The following is a 15,712-nucleotide window of genomic DNA, read 5'->3' as shown; positions in this document are numbered from 1 at the left end:
GGAGCACTGGAGGTGCTTTATTGAAACAATATCAACAAGGAAAAATGTTTTGGCAAAGAACAATCGCAATTACGTGGAATGCGATGATGCAAATGGACAGTCCAAGTCCATTTCGACCAATCGTTGCTACTCTCAGCTTTTTCTTCCAATTGAATCGTTAGAAATGATTGGCCATGGAATAGTTCTGCACTTCTTCAAGCATTATAGCCCGATGAAACCTGCATAAGAATTATGTCAGAATTCTCCATAGCATACGTTAATCAAATAACAAATGGTTTCCCTACACTCCTCTATATAAGCAGTTTTCACTCTGCAAGAAAAGGTATAAAGGCGAACCATTTGTAAGACTTTATGATAGTTCAAACTAACTTTTTCTGAATCTCACGATGAACATAACAGAGAAATTCTACGTAACTCATCGAATAACTTGTTCGATCTTCAACAAGTCTGTCAGTAAAAGCATTTACTCCTTGGTCCTACACAAAATTATAAACAAACAAATGTCTAAAACAACGATTCTTCATACCTTGGCTCCAAATATACGGATCTTTTCAATTAAGGGTCTTTGTCTTAAAATTCGTGTAAAAATAGAAAGACATCTCTGTCGCAAAGAATTCGGCATCTTTTGGGTGGAATGAAGACTATCATAGAATTCTTCAATCATAGGAATATGATCCACACCGAACATTTCTTTGCATATTTCGGGGCTGATATTTTCTCCTATCCAGACAAACAGTTCGATGCCATTTTCCAATAAGAGAACAACATCTGGAGAAAGCACTTCGCTTGATAAGCCAACTGTTGGAGGTAACGCAACAGGCTCTTCATTGATCACATTCCCATCCACTCCTATATAATCCTTTGGCAGATTTCTTGGCAACGCCAATGGCATACCTGCTGCATCAGGTAAAGAACTAAGATTAAACAATCTAGGATATACATAGGCAACACTTTCTGCCATTCCTAAATATGAAACATGAAACAATGCAACAGCTCGTTCATCGGGTGATATACTTGAGTTCAAAGAAAATGCAGTACTCTTTAAAATGCCCAAAGAAAACAAGGGAAGCAACTTCAAAGCTTCGGGAAGTATCAACTGACCACTTGAAGCAGAAACAGTACAAAATTTTCGATACGTATAAAGCGACTCTATACAACGCTCCGTGAGATATTCCCTCACTTTTGACATGAGCATATGGTCTTCCAAGACCATTCTTGCCATCCTCTTCACGAGATGAGTTACTAGTGCATCACAGTCGGCATATCTAAATATGCTAACAAGCTGCGAAGATGAGCCTAAAAGCAAAGTGTGAACTCGAATGCGACGTTCTCCACTACTGTTCGTAAATAATACTGCACATTGAATACAAGGTGCTCCAGTGACTGCACCATCATTAACTTCTGGTAGTTTATCATCATATTCAAGTTCAACTGAGATTGTCGAATTCCAATCCATCACTGGAATCACAATATCCAAAGAGCGCTGTGGTTGAAAATGTCCATAATGAGCTCCAGTACCCAATCCTGGACTACAACGAATCCTCAAGACAGAGTTAAAGGCACAAACACTCTTCACTGCTCGAATAAGACAATTTTCAAAATTTCGCCCATCCTTATTAGTTTGGAAGAATGGAAAATGAAAGACTCGACCACCTGAATTGGAGGCAAGCTTTCCGATAGTTGCAACGTCAACATAAGCTCCCGTTGGTGCAACAAACAGATCTAAGGAAATTTTAGACTCTGACAATTCGACACCGAGTTTTTCATAGAGTGGATTGGCAGGTTTCAATAGCAGTTTTTCACGTTCTTCACCTCCAGAATTTGCACCACCGCCTCTTGCTTCTAACTTACCCAATCCTGCATTGGATAAACTAGCTGAAATCAAGACTATCTTGCCTCCACCGTTCCCCTCAAGAGCAGTCTTTGCTGCAGATACTGCCGATGCCAGAGCAGCTTCTGAAGAATATGTTCCAAAGTTAATACTTCCATCAGGACGCTTACCATAAGAGACATCTTCTGAAATTCCTTTTGGGGCAAACTGTGTTGCTATGGACGACAAAATCATCTAACATCAGTTTTAGTTAAAGATACTTCATCAACCTGTAAAAATATCAACATACATGAAGCAGTTCTTTGCCCTCTGGTGTCAACGTTATGAGCAGTTGACTACAAAGTGGAGAAAATGGTTCATGAATATCAGGTACTGTCAAGACTGAGGTATGTCCACTTGATAACTTGGGACTATAAAAATATAAATATCGATCGAAAGTCATGATACTGACGCGAGCCTTATCGCCACCAGGGATGACCTACAAAAACTTGTAAATAAGCAACAGCTTAGTAACGAGAAATTACAGACTTCAAGACTCTTCTTGATGGAATCCAATGCTACGGCCAGTAGTCCAGAATAAATGGAAGAGGCTGAAACATCTAAAACAAACAAAAATGTTGCCGGAACCGGTTCTTGATCACAGTAGTCTTTTGTGGCTACATATTCGACAGAACCAAAATAAAACTCAGGTCGACGGTTTATATCCTCCATTCTAATACCCGTGCGAGGGTCTATTTGTGCAAAATGCTCAGAAGGAACATCGTTAATAAATCCACATAAGTTACAGCGGAACTTTCTTCCACCATCTGTGAATCGAAAACCAGGGTTAGCATACCCTTGACAACGCAGACAACGTAGTGGACCATATGAACCCAAATCTACCAGTCGCGGCTCTTGTTCTCCTTCCACAGGAACACTAAAAGGCTGAAAAACTGCAGCAAGTGGTAGGTTGACCTGGGATAAAACGGACTTTTCAGTAGGCAAGCAAGACAATGTGACTCTTGCGAAACGCGGTGAAGCAACTCCAGTATCAACGCTAATAAAATCTGCAATAAAGGAAGGAACCAAACTAGGAGGAGTTCGAACACTATTATCTGAAGAAGTATCCGATGAACTCTTCAAAGTTTTGTAAACATCTCTTGAGGAACCACATGGCTTTTCAATATTCGAAGGTCTGGGCATCATTGCAGGGTTAAGTTTAGTTTGAGAACCTTGCTGTCCCAAGTTGGTCGTTGAACTATTCACTTGACCAGGTCGTGGTAGCGAAGCTGCTTGCGGACTAGTAGGGACGGATCCGTTTACATTTTTGTTTTCATATAACTGAGGACGGTTCAATCCTGATGTATCTGGATATCTCATCGAACTTGGTAAGTGTGATGTTGCAGCCATGTTGCCTGTTGCTGCTGAAGAAGGAACCGTTGAATAATTTGACTGAGGTTTGTTATAAAGATTACCGACAGTAGACCTTTCATCAGTTGGAAAGTTACTGTTGCTAGTAGATTGGTTCCAAATAGAAGAAGTAGGAGGAACTGGTTTTACCGTCGGAAAGTTGCCTTTCTCAACTTGAGCTCTGTTTGGAACTTGACCCGTTGAAGTTGGAAGCTCTCCGGGATAATTATGCTGCGATGAAACTTGTTTTCCGTATAAAGAGTTGCCGTATGGATAGTGTTGCTTGCTTTCTACAGTTGTAGTATTTGTTTGCGTACCCAATCCACTCTGCTTTGGAGCAGTAAACGCTCTACCGGCAACACTTTCATTGAACTTATCTGACGTCGAAAAGTCCTTCCCTTGAGCAAAGTTGCTATCCGTTCTGGACACTGTCTGTACAAACTGATTCCCTTGCGGAGGTAACGAGGATAGTGGCTTTCCCATAAAACCTGGAAACCCACGAGCATAAGGACCGGTGTTAAAACGTTCCTGGTTTCCTTCACCTGCTACAGTTGACGTGTTGTTAGGTCCTTTTACATTTATATTACTCTGAGAACTGTTCATATGATACCCTATAACTCGAGAAACTCTCCACACGTAAGTGCCTGCTCCCAAGTGCTTTACAATTCGAAATAATGGCTATTCTATCCTACCCTCACGTTTATCAAGAAACAAATCCTATAATACAAAACAAAGTGCAAAACTATCAATATTTCTGTGTAATTCTAGTACTTTCAACTCTTTTGAAGTTATTATAAATTCTCCAAGATGATTCGATAACCTAAATAACAAATAGTCCGAATGTTCTCCGGGTCTAACGAGGTAGGAGGATCCAGTCCAAGTCCCAACACTAGTCGATTCATCAAGTTATACAATGAACAAACTACTATAGCATCATACAATGCACGTTCTTCCCATCCTGCAGCATATACTGCATTTGCATCCGCTATACTAAGAGACTCGGGTCTCAATGTAAGTTTCCTTATATAATGCAGCAAAGGTTTCAACTTGGGGTCGACCGGCAATTCATCGACGTTGTCAGCAAGATAGGAACCTATCGCAGTACAGAGCTCATCGGAGGCTCCCATTTCCTTTATAATGGAGCAGTGAACCTTTGTGGAATAATCACATCTATTGACAGCAGAGACAAAGGTTCCCAATATTTCTCTTTCCAACGGTGATAATGGAGATTCACCACGTAATACAATCTCGTGCAACTCCACAACAGCCCTTGCAAGAGTTCTGTTGAAACGGAACATACTTGATAAGACTCCTGAGTTACCTTCCACAGAGGGAAGAAGAGGCATACGGGTATACAGTAACTTAAAGCTTTCCCACTCGTACCGAGTGACGTTTGACAAGCAAAGGTGGCTTACAAACACTGTATATCTGTAGTGTGAAAACTAATGGTGTCGACTTGCAGGGTCTGGTGTGACAGACAGCTGTTGAACAGTAAGTTATCAAACTGCCACAAGTTCCGATTTTGACTCAGCCACCTCCGTGGAAATTTCGTAATTCGATGCGCGAATAATCAAATCGACAGTTACGTGTTGTGAAGAGATACCAAAACAAGATCACGTTTGGTTTTCGCTTAAGCAAATTATTCTGCAGCATGCTATATACACAGAAAATGCCATCGAATCATAAGTTTCTTTTTACAAAGCCTTTCTTGAAGATCTATAAAAACTTTATAGCATGCTCGAGCACTCGTTAATAGATAATATATGATTCTTAACATCTTGAACATTCAATAGTTTTCCTTTCACCAAAGTAAAGCACAATAAGTCAAAGCAAAGAACTAGTCATAAAGTCTGTCGAAATTCTCTCTGTAACTCTGAAGATTTTCTAAGATCCGTGAAATCGAAGCAGTTGGAAAATAAACAAACTATCAATTACTGGGAAATCAGAGTCTCAAAGTAAGATGGTCACTATGGTTTCACTAATACAAGAACAAGGCAAAGAATTGAACCATTTCTATTTGAATGCTATGAAATTTTTCGTATAGATTCTTCCTAGAAAAGTCATCCATTGTAAGTCACAGTTTCCAGCACAGAATGGTGGTTTGGGGTTCAAGATCAAACAAGCATTCGTGAGTTTCGAGCAAAAGTCAAAAAAACAAGCACGGATGGTCATTAAATTTACAAAACAAATTTGGTATCGAAAATAGAGCTGTGATTAACCTCGTGTTACAATGATTGAAACCTAGTTGATAAAAGACTCGAAAACCTTGTTAGGACTGACGATTTATTTCCATCCTTTTCCTCTGTTCAACAACACTGCCCGCCACGTCTCTGAATTCAATCCCAAACTGTTGGTTTATGAGTGAAATACTTTAAGAAATTCCGCCTCCATTTCATCATAAGATTGATCCATTCCATTCAACAAGGCCCTGACCTTTGGGTCTTCCGCACGTATCAAAATCTCCCCAGGAAGACTTAACCAAATGATTGAGAAGCTCCTATTTTCTGTTCGAAAGAATACTTACTTGGCCATCTTTGCACAATAAACCCCTCTGCTCGACACGAAACTTGTTGAAGTTTGCTTCAAAGTGTAAAGAAATGTTACGTCCTTCTTTTCCTCATCAACCTAATCAATTAAAAATTTTCCGAATGCACAGTGGAATAAAAACTACCTCTGCCTGCATTTCAAAGAATCGAATATTACTTGGCAATTTTTCATGAATGAGATTATGATAATGAGTAGAAAAAAAGCAAAGACAACCTATGCGAGTCGAAATGTCGTTTAAAACCGCTTTAGCGATAGCATAGCCATCATAGGTAGAGGTTCCTCGGCCAAGTTCATCGATAACAACCTAAAAATATCAAATTAAATATACAATAATATCAGCTTCTCAAAATATTTCCTACAAGAGATGATTTCGTTGCGGTGTTTAGGATTGCGGCAGCCTCCTGAACTTCTAATAAAAAGGTACTTTGACCACGGCCAATAGCATCAGACGCTCCCATTCGGGTGAATATCTTATCAAATAGAGTAAATTGAAATTTCTTTGCAGGAACATAACAGCCACATTGTGCTAGAATAACACCAAGACAAATTTCCCTCAAAAGCGTAGATTTACCTCCCATATTAGGGCCCTTCAGCATACTCAGTAGACCACAATAAAGACAAAAAATTGTATTACTCTTATTACAAAGGAAGTTCCTTCGACTCCTCCCAAATTCAAAGAAACTGGAATAAAAGTTCGACAAGAACCAGAGGCATAAAGATCTCCCATATCAGCTAGGCAGGGATGTCGTAATTCTTCAACCACAAGACCTAACACAGTGCCGTCAACAATAATACTCTCAAATGCATGTTATCACTTACGTGGTATGTCTGAATCAATAATCTCAGGTCTGCACATCATACCTGTTGAAGAGCGAGATGTTCGAGCCAGTGAAAACAATGCATCCAGTTCCGAAATTATTTTGGCCAAATCTCTCCAAAGTATAGCAGAGTCATCAAACTTTTGAAGAATTTTCTTAAACTTGGAAGACTCAGAAATAGTGTGTGCCTAAAATGATAAACTTTCACCTCCAACTTCAAGAAACTAAGACATTTCATTGATTTACCTCAAGTAACTCATTTCTCTTCTTCACTAGCTGTTTGATTTCGGGAGTCCAGAAACGTTTCTTGTCCTAAAACTGGTTAAGGAATTCTTTTTAAAAGTACCAAAGCAGCTTACAGATGTCTGCGACATAAGAACAAAGTCATCCGGAATATTTGTCTTTTCCAGAGCTGACTGTGAGAACTCCAGTTGATATGCTTCTCGAAACCGATGAAACCACTACAACTGTAACGAAACTTCAAAACAAAAGCAAACCAGACGAACCTGTATGTCTATATTCATCTGCTCTCGAAAATCCTCCAAAATACGTTGTAAACGCAACTCTATGCCTTCAATTTCGTTCTTGAATGTCGAATCTTCTGAGAAATTCATTTCACCATTTTCGGTCCTGTCCAGATCAGGAAACTCTACACAATAATGACTATATCAACTAAAACACGGAAACAGCACAAACCATTGAATAGATCATCCAGAACGTTACGACACTTATGAAGAAGATTATTATCAAAATTTTGTATAAATGAAATAAAAGAGTCAAATTCAGGAAACAATATGACTGGTAACTGTTTCTTCAAAAACTCAACGGCATGATCAAGACATTTAAGAAACTTTAAAAATTCCAGGACTTTTCGTTTTTCAGAATCGTCAAACATCACAATCTGGTGACTACAATATGCCATATTTTGAATTCTGGCGAGAATCATCAGTGAAACATGTTTCTGTTCGACAAGAATAGATTTCTTACTTGACTATTTGTCGTTCAATATCTGGAAACTGACTCAATTGTTTCCGTACTTGATCTAAAATATTGCTTTTAGAATCTTTCCTCAAAATTATCTCGATCGAATCCAATCGTCGCTCAATTTGTGACCTGCATATTAGAGGTGTACATATCCATTGTTTGATTAGCCGCTTTCCACCCGCAGTCGCTGTGTGATCGATGAATGACAGCAGAGTATGACCTCCTATTTTGTTCGGCCTTTTCAATTCTGTTAGAAAAAGAGACAATGAAAATCAGGGAATTTGAAAATACCGTGAGGTAACAATTTCAAGGTTAAAAATAGTAGAACCTATTAGACTTAAATTTCCTAAGCAACGGTCTTCCCAATTTACTTCATTTGAAAGGTTCTTTGAAATATGCTCATTGGTACAGCATTTATCCCATATCACCGTAGAATCAAAACGCAGAACTTCCACCGATATATACAAACTTTTTAAATATTCAAGACATCCAAACAATGCTATTGAAGCTGTGGAATGTCGTAAAAGAAACTCCTCAAGCTGTGTCCTTGAATATATTGCAAATAGGTACAATGAGAAAAGAAATAACTGTATCTTACGGGAAATTTGCTCCTCTCTGAGAATAACCATAAGAAGAATGTTGATGGACCAGTAAGCAGTTTGTAGTACTCGTGAAGTACCTAAAAACGATATACTTATTTCTGAACCAATCCGTATGAGGATGACCTACTTTAAGAGTTCTGAAAGAGGTCCTTTTTGTTGACAATTGATTGCGATTATTTCTACAGGTTGCACTGAAAGTAAAATAGCTTCCAGATCCGCCAGTCCTGCATCATGTTTCATTTCTCCAACAGTACTGTATCCCGCAGAAACATCCAAATAAAAGAATCCAATCTAATAAAACTAATTCTTAGGAAGACGACAAGAATTTGTTCATCGGATACCTTCTCCGACCTTATGCACTGATGAATGCAAAGTAGAAAATGGGAAGAAGGGTCACCGTTAAGCTCATCGACAGTCAACGAGCCCTTAGTCATAATTCTAACAAGTGAACGTTGACAAACGGCAATTTTGGAATCAACCGAATCGGAAGAACGTCTTCGCTGTGCTGCTGCAGTTGTTGTTTCAACCTGCTCAACCCTTCCAACCTTTCCATGATGTAAACAAAAAGCGAGAAGTAGGTTTCATCGTCCAAACCTTATACCCATTATCTACAAGCTTTGAAGCATATCTCGCGAAACTCGTTTCTGGAACACCTACACAACGCATTTCGACACGTCCCCCTGCAGTATAGTTAAGTCCGAGCACGCTATGTCCTATATCGGCATCACAGTCGTAAAGCTCATAAAACTTTCCCTTTTTGAAAAATAGTACAATATCTAGCGTTTTTTGAGCTTTGTGGCTATCAAAAAACTGGAGCGTACCATAGTGTTTCCTTTTCAACTCCCAAAACTGTTTCTGGAAAGGTGAAAGCTGTCGAAATGCTTCCGGAGGAATATACAGAGTAGAAGGATCATAATCTACATCAGTAGGCAAACGATGCTGCTCATCACGAATATCTGTAGCCCAGCGGTTCGTTTCTGACCACTTTTCCTCCCCTGTCTTCTGATTTGCAGGTTCTTCGACAGACTGACCCAAGCTTCTCCTTTTCTCTTGTCTTTGCTTCAGGTCTAACTTGTGTCCAAAAAACTCTCGTTCAACAGATACAGCAGCTTGCTTTTCAACTGTTGCTTCTTCTATCGGAACAAAGGGAGCTTGCAGTCGTGCACCTCTGACGAAAGATTCAACACAAACCTACATCGACGTCACAATAACTTACTTTTTCACTATCTCAGTATGCGTTTTATCATTTGAATCTCTTGTTCTCTTGATAGCATCATGAAGCTTATTATTATCTTCTTCATAAATACTTTTGGGTTTCGTTTCAAAAAACGATAATAAGGTTGATTGAGACTTCATCGCGCCAAAATGATCCCGAATTCCAAATGATCTAAAATCCTTTTTCAATGAATGAATGAATGAATGAATAGCTGCGACTTGGATTTCCTGAAAATCATTATATTCTTCAAGAATGATTTTGTAGAACTATTTGCTGTATGAATAAAAGATTGTCACGATATGTGTAACATGTCAATTGTTTCTCTAATTAGCCATCCAGTGTCTCGATAACTCCTCTTAATTTTCTTAGCAGATGTTTTTTTATTGAATGTAGCCTATAAAAAGTGGCTATTGTAAGTTGTTGCATAGATAAGTTTTGCCTTCCAAGGCTTCTAACTGCCTATGATATTTCCTGTTATTGATTGAAGAATGCTCAAAATTTTGTTCTGAATGGCAACCATTCCTTTAGAGCTTCCTAGTGTGGACTTGTATTATGACTTTTCCAAGAAGACAGTGTTTTATATATCGTGTGAAAGAAACCTTTTTTGTGTACACGTAGAAGAAGATAACTTGTGTCTGCCCTCACTTGTTCCAGGGGAATCTAGCGAGGTAAAAGTTTCAAGTGATCCTTTGCGAGTTACCTCGTCTTCAGTGACGGGTTATGAAGACCTTTTGTCCGTGGATGGGTCTACAGAAGACGACGCTCTGTATGTTGGTTCAAGTTCTGGAACCATTTTTCAAGTAGACAAAAGTTCTGGTCGAACAGTAAGTCAATGGACAGTCAATAATAGTAAGGATGACGCAGTCGTTCTGAAAGCCTTGAGAAACATGGCATGTTCTTCTTTTCATCATACAACTATTAACTAACTGATTATCCGTAGTTGGTTGTCGGTTATGATAGTGGAAGAGTAAGGCTGTGGGACAACCGACAAACGAAGAAACCAGTTTATTCCTATCGTGGGCACGGTGACAGTGTAACAGATATTATAGTTAGAGAACCAAAAGATACTTTGGACGTGAACACAGTTTTATCGTCTGGTGGTGAAGGAACTATAAGCGTTTTCGAACTTCGTAGCTCATCAACGCCAATCGTAACAGAAAGTGTTCGAGACGAGATAACGTGCTTGGGTTTGATAAAGAATGGTTCTGTTGTAGTTGGTGGAACTTTAGAGGGCGATCTGATAATGTTCGAATGGAGATTATGGGATAAGTTGCTTGATAACTGTAAAGGTCACCCTGAGGCGATAGGAGATATGTGTAGTGTAGATAACGATACACTCTTGACGGGTTCAGATGACGGCTTACTTCGGTTGGTTAATATACATCCCAACCAAATAATTGGAGTCGTTGGAGTACCATTTGAGTTGCCAATAGAGAAACTTATTCTAGAACCGGTTTCCAAGACATTGATTTGCAGTTCATACGAGTCATTTGTTAGATGCTTCGACGCTTCCTGTTTATATGAACAAGACAGCTCAACAGATATTATGAAAGAGACAATCGATACTAGTGTCAAAGACAAAAAGCGCAAGTCATTCTTAGGCAAGAGACGTAAGGCAACCTTTGGCAATGAAACGATATCTTCTTTCTTTGATGACTTGTCAAATTGAGAATTCTAGTGAATGTTTATTACAAATATAATAGAGTGTTGTACAGTTTCAAGCTTCTTTATTTCAGTAGTTTCTCGAACCAACATTGGCACTCTTTAGTGCACCATAGACACTCACAGGATTTCGATTTATAGACTCTTGTACACTTTTTGGAATATAATATTCGTCATGCTTTGCCAGAATTTTATCTGCATAAAATATTCCGTCTCGAAGATACCCTTCTGCAACCACTGACTTGCCTTCTCCAAAGAGGTCCGGAAAAGTATCGCCCTTGAAGAGAACAGGAATTTCATTCTCCAAGTCAGTCACAACGAACTCTGCGAACTTTTCCTTTTCATTCAACATAAAAGAACCATTTACGACCACACCACCTAAACGAAAACGACTCTCTGGTCGAAGTGTTGCTACTTTTGCCAAAGTCTGTGTTGGAGTAAGAAAATACATTAAACGATCCTCAAAAGCAAACAAGGCCGAATATACAAGTGTCGCGAAGACTGCCATGCCTCCTACGAGATAATACAATCTTTTTCTCTGAGCTCTTCTTACTCTGACTCTCCAGTCAATCTTGGAATCTGCCGCAGAACTTGAGCTTCCTAATGAACTTCCAGTAGCAAATCTTGAAGGCTTATCAGAGCCTATCTGTTCTGAAAAATGGCGCATACTTTCCAATCTGCCATAAACAAATTTTCTATTTTCAGAAAATAAATCTGGCTGCACACAATTAAAGTCTCTTTGTTTCTGAAAATAAAAGCTATAACGTTTCCAAGTTCCAACAAAAAAGGAGTCAAGGTTGCTTTCGTTGTTTAAGGCTTTCTTCGAATTGCTGGATACAAATGAGCTCAAATGATATACAGCAGTTTTCAAGTTGGTTTCATGACTCTTTGAAGAGTGTTTCCAAAGAGTGTAAGTCTTGGCAGACGGTAATAATAATCGTCGAAACATCATCACTTCACAATCAATTGGACTACTCTCACATTTCTGGACAGCCTTCAGTGTTCAAAACTAAAAGTCCATATTTACAATATAGTGGTCTTAAAATAATTCGAATGAGAATACACTGTATTTCTCTGTGTTGAATATAAATTGAAAAAAAAACATATTTTCAATATCCAGAAACTAGTTGGGACGTACGGCTTGGCAGATAAAGCTTCAAATAGTCAAGTTGAAAACAACCAACGTGGGTAAGAATACAACTTCTCACTATATTGTTTTATCGAATTTTCTCTTTACGAAAATAGTACTAAAAAGCGAAACAGATTGAACGAGTGCCATCCACTAGTCATATTTTGACAAAACGAGAGAAAGAGAAACCACAAGTAGGCCTTCCTCCTATTGTATCTAAGAAATTTGTATATTCCGCAACTAAAATATTTCAATAACTCCTGTAGTAGGAACAAAGCATCGTTCACGGAACTCTCTTAACGTCAACTAGCGGAGTAGTGAATCGAGCCAACTGAACAAGGAACCCAGACTAAAGTCAAAACCTACACCTACACCATATCCTAAGCAAATTCCAGTGCCAGCACTAACGCCAACATGGAAAACCGGTGGAAAGAAAAGACCGCCGATCGTCGCACAATTCCCTACACCAACTCCTGCACAAAGACCTGCTCCTGCACCAATTCTAGAACGCGACAAAGACCAAAACAAGTGTCGTAGTGGTCCCTGAGAGGAATTTGTTTTTCGCTTGGAAAGAGAACCGTTCCTAGGCATCTCTCGTACTTGACACGGCAATCAGTAACGACAATAGTAGAACAATGCTGAGATCGGATGCTTTTGAAAACAACTGATTGAGAATCATTCTGTTACTATCTAGAAAACCTCGGTCTATTTCAAAGCAAAGGTGGAAGCACATGGTAAAGAAGATACTGAGAAAAGAAATATACAGAGCTTAGCCAGAAATGAGATTCTGTTATAACTTGGCTAAGAAAGTGCCCAACAAAAGATGGTCAAAATAATATATTTGTAACTTTAGCGTTCTCAAAGTCAGGTGAACAGCAAGCTCAAGAAACGCTTTCTTCACGTAAACTAATTCAACCCATGCTACAAAGATAGAGTTTTACTAATCAAAATACACAAAAGCACAAACAATAGAAAATGATGCTAACCAAATCACTGCCATAACAAAATGGCGAGATCATTACAATCATACGGCTAAACTGTACAGAGAATGCGCAGTATACGATTTCTAATGACTCCGTAATATATTCACGATGATATACAAATCCAGATAAGTACGGCCTCCAATGAAACGATAAACTTCAATCAGTCGGTACAGTTCACCGGACTTGTTTTGCCTTCTTTAACAAGCGTTCCGAAAACGATATCGTAGAAAGGATTGGAAATACCAAAGTTCATCTGAGGCTCACGATAATGATGAATGACGTGACGCCTCTTCTGAGACTTGAGAAAGGACAACTTTGGGGCACCTTGATGGATCCAAAAATGTGTCATATCATAACAAAGATATCCAACAGCAAAACCAAAGAGCCAAGAATATCCCTTAACTATGCCTAGGAGTTTAGGCATTCCCAACCAGAATGGTGATGCAATCAGAACTGCAGGCGCAGGTGGGAATACGACTCTCTCGGAATCTAACGGAGTGATGTGATGGTGACCATGTAACAAAAAATGAAAAATGTTTGCATAATATGACGTGGTCTTCATATGAAAAACATATCGATGCAAAACATATTCAAATAAAAGCCATGAGAAATAGCCCAAAACCGAGAAAAAGCCAAAAGCTTCCAAACTGCAATCACCACGAGAAATAAGATACCATAAATAATAACATATAATGGGTATCCAGAATACAAGAGGAACATACCACTTGCAGCGTGTCAATTTTTCAAGCAAAGGATTCGGAAAAAGTGCAACCGTATGGTCGGTCGTTGGAAAAGAATGTACCCAAACATCGTATAACTCCCCAAGCATGCCTACTTGAGGCAACAGAGGCTTCTGAAAGTCAACAAGGTTGTCAACATTAAGTGCCAGTTTTGAAACGGATTCCTTGGTGTCAGCTTCAGCTAGTCTTTTTTCCTGGTCAATTAGATTTTCTTCTTGGCTCACAACCCTTCCTAAATAATATTCTTCTAGCAATTTGAAAGCATACTTGCTATGCTCGTGACCTCCAGCACCCTCTAGTGCAGCAGTGGCATCTTTTCCTGCGTAGCTCAATAAAATGTCCTTACCACCAGGATGTTTGTCCAAAAACAAAGTTACGTCATAAACTTTTCCATTGACAATTACCCAACAGTCGTGTTCGTTACAGTGTTTTGCGACAGTCTTAGGCCTCAACTGATAGGCCGTCATGGGCTCCATTTTTTCACACACAAACGATAATTTCGTGTGGGAAATTTGTCCAATTTCAGAAAATTCAAAAAGACAGCAAAGCGTGTTACACGCAAGACTTATTTTCAGTTTCTTTTGGTGGAGTCTGTCAACCTTTCTTTATACACGCATATATATCGTATTGTTTATAGAGATAAGTGAAATGTCGGAGTCTATAGGTATGCAAATTTCTGTCGCCTTTACAACTTTCTACTAAAATGAAGCAGGAATGATGGAAGGTGCCTACTTTGTAGGAAGAGCAGAGCTCTTATCTTGGATAAATAATTTTTTGAGTCTAAACTATACAAAAATTGAAGAATTTGCAAGTGGTTGTGCACACTGTCAGGTTTTTGATGCCTTATTTCCGGGAAAAGTACCTTTGCAGAAAGTCAACTTTGGCGCCAAAATGGACTACGAATTTATCCAAAACTATAAAATATTGCAGACTGCTTTCGATAGATGCAATATTGAGAAACGTATAGATGTAGATAAGCTTGTGAAAGCAAAATATCAGGACAACTTGGAATTCACTCAATGGGTGAAATGTTATTTCGATCGTCACTATGACGGTTCTGAATATGATGCCGTCGGAAGGAGAAATCGAGCTATTGAAATCTACAACGCAGCTAGAGGTGGACGTCAAAGAGCAAAATCCGCTTCATCTGATAGTCAAGAGCCGGCTACTGTCTCGAAGAAAAAGCAAATATCAACAACTAAAGAAAATGCTGCCTCTGAGAAGAAACAAACATCATCCATGGAGAATAAACAAGGCCCAATTCGTTCCAAAGTTTCCGGCACTGCCAAAAATGGAGAGCAAAAGAATGGCGTCCATGTTGAAGATACGGGAGTCGCTAGGGCAGAGGTGGAGAGGCTATCTCAGGAACTTGAAGAACTGAGATTGACTGCTGATATCCTAGAAAAGGAAAGAGACTTTTATTTCAACAAGCTTCGCGATATCGAAATTCTTTGTCAGCAATTTGAGGAGAGTCATTCAGATGTTGCAAAGGCATTCCAACAAGTTTTGTATGCTACTGAAGAAGATTTTATCAACCCAGAAGATCTTGAAGTTCCCTCAGAAGAGCCTATTGAATTTCTCAGTGATGCTCTATGAGGTTCAACTGGTTAATTTAAGCAAATTACTTGTTTAGCCAGTGTCTTTTGTGGTATTATGTTGAGAGCGAGAAACTTTTGGATTGTTCGTTTTCTGTTCTTTTCGCTACATAGTTGCTTTCTGAGAATGAATTCTTCTTTTCATTGATTTTCGAGTCTATACAAATCTCACTTCAAATATGCACAAAAGAAAGAACGCCATTTTTCTTAAATATG

At 39.0% G+C, this 15,712-nt stretch overlaps 8 protein-coding genes across 10 annotated transcripts; 2 read left to right on the top strand and 6 right to left on the bottom strand.

Annotated features, from left to right (window-relative positions):
* Position 1: 1 nt before the first annotated feature.
* Positions 2-3,839, bottom strand: Gasu_26520 (protein transport protein Sec24-like protein). 2 transcript variants are annotated; one of them, XM_005706531.1, is made up of 5 exons: positions 2,360-3,839; positions 2,121-2,309; positions 527-2,065; positions 370-476; positions 2-218 (listed from the first exon to the last, which is right to left on the bottom strand). In XM_005706531.1, the coding sequence occupies exons 1-5, from the start codon at positions 3,821-3,823 to the stop codon at positions 158-160; spliced, it is 3,360 nt and encodes a 1,119-aa protein (XP_005706588.1). In that variant the 5' UTR covers positions 3,824-3,839; the 3' UTR covers positions 2-157. The 2 variants fall into 2 exon arrangements, with proteins under 2 accessions (XP_005706588.1, XP_005706589.1); XM_005706532.1 differs by having other exon boundaries at positions 2-476.
* Positions 3,840-3,878: 39 nt separating this feature from the next.
* Positions 3,879-4,799, bottom strand: Gasu_26510 (carboxymuconolactone decarboxylase). Its single transcript, XM_005706530.1, has one exon. The coding sequence runs from the start codon at positions 4,564-4,566 to the stop codon at positions 4,012-4,014; it is 555 nt and encodes a 184-aa protein (XP_005706587.1). The 5' UTR covers positions 4,567-4,799; the 3' UTR covers positions 3,879-4,011.
* Positions 4,800-4,931: 132 nt separating this feature from the next.
* Gasu_26500 (DNA mismatch repair protein MutS) lies at positions 4,932-9,639 on the bottom strand. 2 transcript variants are annotated; one of them, XM_005706528.1, is made up of 18 exons: positions 9,388-9,639; positions 8,993-9,339; positions 8,766-8,947; positions 8,513-8,716; positions 8,299-8,462; positions 8,168-8,248; positions 7,861-8,115; positions 7,573-7,806; positions 7,282-7,517; positions 7,092-7,234; positions 6,945-7,046; positions 6,832-6,897; positions 6,587-6,773; positions 6,402-6,535; positions 6,127-6,354; positions 5,892-6,071; positions 5,745-5,845; positions 4,932-5,693 (listed from the first exon to the last, which is right to left on the bottom strand). In XM_005706528.1, exons 1-18 carry the CDS (start codon positions 9,525-9,527, stop codon positions 5,576-5,578), a joined length of 3,102 nt encoding a protein of 1,033 aa, XP_005706585.1. In that variant the 5' UTR covers positions 9,528-9,639; the 3' UTR covers positions 4,932-5,575. The 2 variants fall into 2 exon arrangements, with proteins under 2 accessions (XP_005706585.1, XP_005706586.1); XM_005706529.1 differs by having other exon boundaries at positions 8,766-9,339.
* A 220-nt stretch (positions 9,640-9,859) lies between these two features.
* Gasu_26490 (transducin family protein / WD-40 repeat family protein) lies at positions 9,860-11,094 on the top strand. The gene is made up of 2 exons (XM_005706527.1): positions 9,860-10,277; positions 10,328-11,094. The coding sequence occupies exons 1-2, from the start codon at positions 9,897-9,899 to the stop codon at positions 11,054-11,056; spliced, it is 1,110 nt and encodes a 369-aa protein (XP_005706584.1). The 5' UTR covers positions 9,860-9,896; the 3' UTR covers positions 11,057-11,094.
* A 4-nt stretch (positions 11,095-11,098) lies between these two features.
* Gasu_26480 (cytochrome c-type biogenesis protein CcmE) lies at positions 11,099-12,159 on the bottom strand. Its single transcript, XM_005706526.1, has one exon. The coding sequence runs from the start codon at positions 11,999-12,001 to the stop codon at positions 11,120-11,122; it is 882 nt and encodes a 293-aa protein (XP_005706583.1). The 5' UTR covers positions 12,002-12,159; the 3' UTR covers positions 11,099-11,119.
* A 59-nt stretch (positions 12,160-12,218) lies between these two features.
* Positions 12,219-12,939, bottom strand: Gasu_26470 (uncharacterized protein). Its single transcript, XM_005706525.1, has one exon. It carries the CDS (start codon positions 12,767-12,769, stop codon positions 12,485-12,487), a length of 285 nt encoding a protein of 94 aa, XP_005706582.1. The 5' UTR covers positions 12,770-12,939; the 3' UTR covers positions 12,219-12,484.
* Positions 12,940-13,078: 139 nt separating this feature from the next.
* Gasu_26460 (fatty acid hydroxylase (FAH1)) lies at positions 13,079-14,499 on the bottom strand. Its single transcript, XM_005706524.1, has one exon. It carries the CDS (start codon positions 14,375-14,377, stop codon positions 13,322-13,324), a length of 1,056 nt encoding a protein of 351 aa, XP_005706581.1. The 5' UTR covers positions 14,378-14,499; the 3' UTR covers positions 13,079-13,321.
* A 30-nt stretch (positions 14,500-14,529) lies between these two features.
* On the top strand, positions 14,530-15,643 carry Gasu_26450 (microtubule-associated protein, RP/EB family). Its single transcript, XM_005706523.1, has 2 exons — positions 14,530-14,565; positions 14,614-15,643. The coding sequence occupies exons 1-2, from the start codon at positions 14,550-14,552 to the stop codon at positions 15,495-15,497; spliced, it is 900 nt and encodes a 299-aa protein (XP_005706580.1). The 5' UTR covers positions 14,530-14,549; the 3' UTR covers positions 15,498-15,643.
* The last annotated feature ends 69 nt before the right edge of the window (positions 15,644-15,712 follow it).

Source organism: Galdieria sulphuraria (assembly GCF_000341285.1).
Source record: "Galdieria sulphuraria unplaced genomic scaffold scaf_19, whole genome shotgun sequence".
Classification (NCBI taxonomy): Eukaryota; Rhodophyta; class Bangiophyceae; order Galdieriales; family Galdieriaceae; genus Galdieria; species Galdieria sulphuraria.
The sequence above is the reverse complement of the archived record's forward strand: the minus strand, read 5'-3'. Positions and strand labels throughout refer to the sequence as shown.

Excerpts from the sequence above, each read along its gene's own strand:
- Gasu_26520 (XM_005706531.1), bottom strand. The coding sequence starts at position 3,823 with ATGAACAGTTCTCAGAGTAATATAAATGTAAAAGGACCTAACAACACG. Across the intron at positions 2,066-2,120 it reads AGGGCAAAGAACTGCTTCAT|ATGATTTTGTCGTCCATAGC; the intron begins GTATGTTGATAT and ends AACTGATGTTAG. Across the intron at positions 477-526 it reads TCCGTATATTTGGAGCCAAG|GACCAAGGAGTAAATGCTTT; the intron begins GTATGAAGAATC and ends AATTTTGTGTAG.
- Gasu_26510 (XM_005706530.1), bottom strand. The coding sequence starts at position 4,566 with ATGCCTCTTCTTCCCTCTGTGGAAGGTAACTCAGGAGTCTTATCAAGT.
- Gasu_26500 (XM_005706529.1), bottom strand. The coding sequence starts at position 9,527 with ATGAAGTCTCAATCAACCTTATTATCGTTTTTTGAAACGAAACCCAAA. Across the intron at positions 9,340-9,387 it reads CATACTGAGATAGTGAAAAA|AGGTGCACGACTGCAAGCTC; the intron begins GTAAGTTATTGT and ends ATCTTTCGTCAG. Across the intron at positions 8,463-8,512 it reads AGTGCATAAGGTCGGAGAAG|ATTGGATTCTTTTATTTGGA; the intron begins GTATCCGATGAA and ends TAGTTTTATTAG.
- Gasu_26490 (XM_005706527.1), top strand. The coding sequence starts at position 9,897 with ATGGCAACCATTCCTTTAGAGCTTCCTAGTGTGGACTTGTATTATGAC. Across the intron at positions 10,278-10,327 it reads TGAAAGCCTTGAGAAACATG|TTGGTTGTCGGTTATGATAG; the intron begins GCATGTTCTTCT and ends GATTATCCGTAG.
- Gasu_26480 (XM_005706526.1), bottom strand. The coding sequence starts at position 12,001 with ATGATGTTTCGACGATTATTATTACCGTCTGCCAAGACTTACACTCTT.
- Gasu_26470 (XM_005706525.1), bottom strand. The coding sequence starts at position 12,769 with ATGCCTAGGAACGGTTCTCTTTCCAAGCGAAAAACAAATTCCTCTCAG.
- Gasu_26460 (XM_005706524.1), bottom strand. The coding sequence starts at position 14,377 with ATGGAGCCCATGACGGCCTATCAGTTGAGGCCTAAGACTGTCGCAAAA.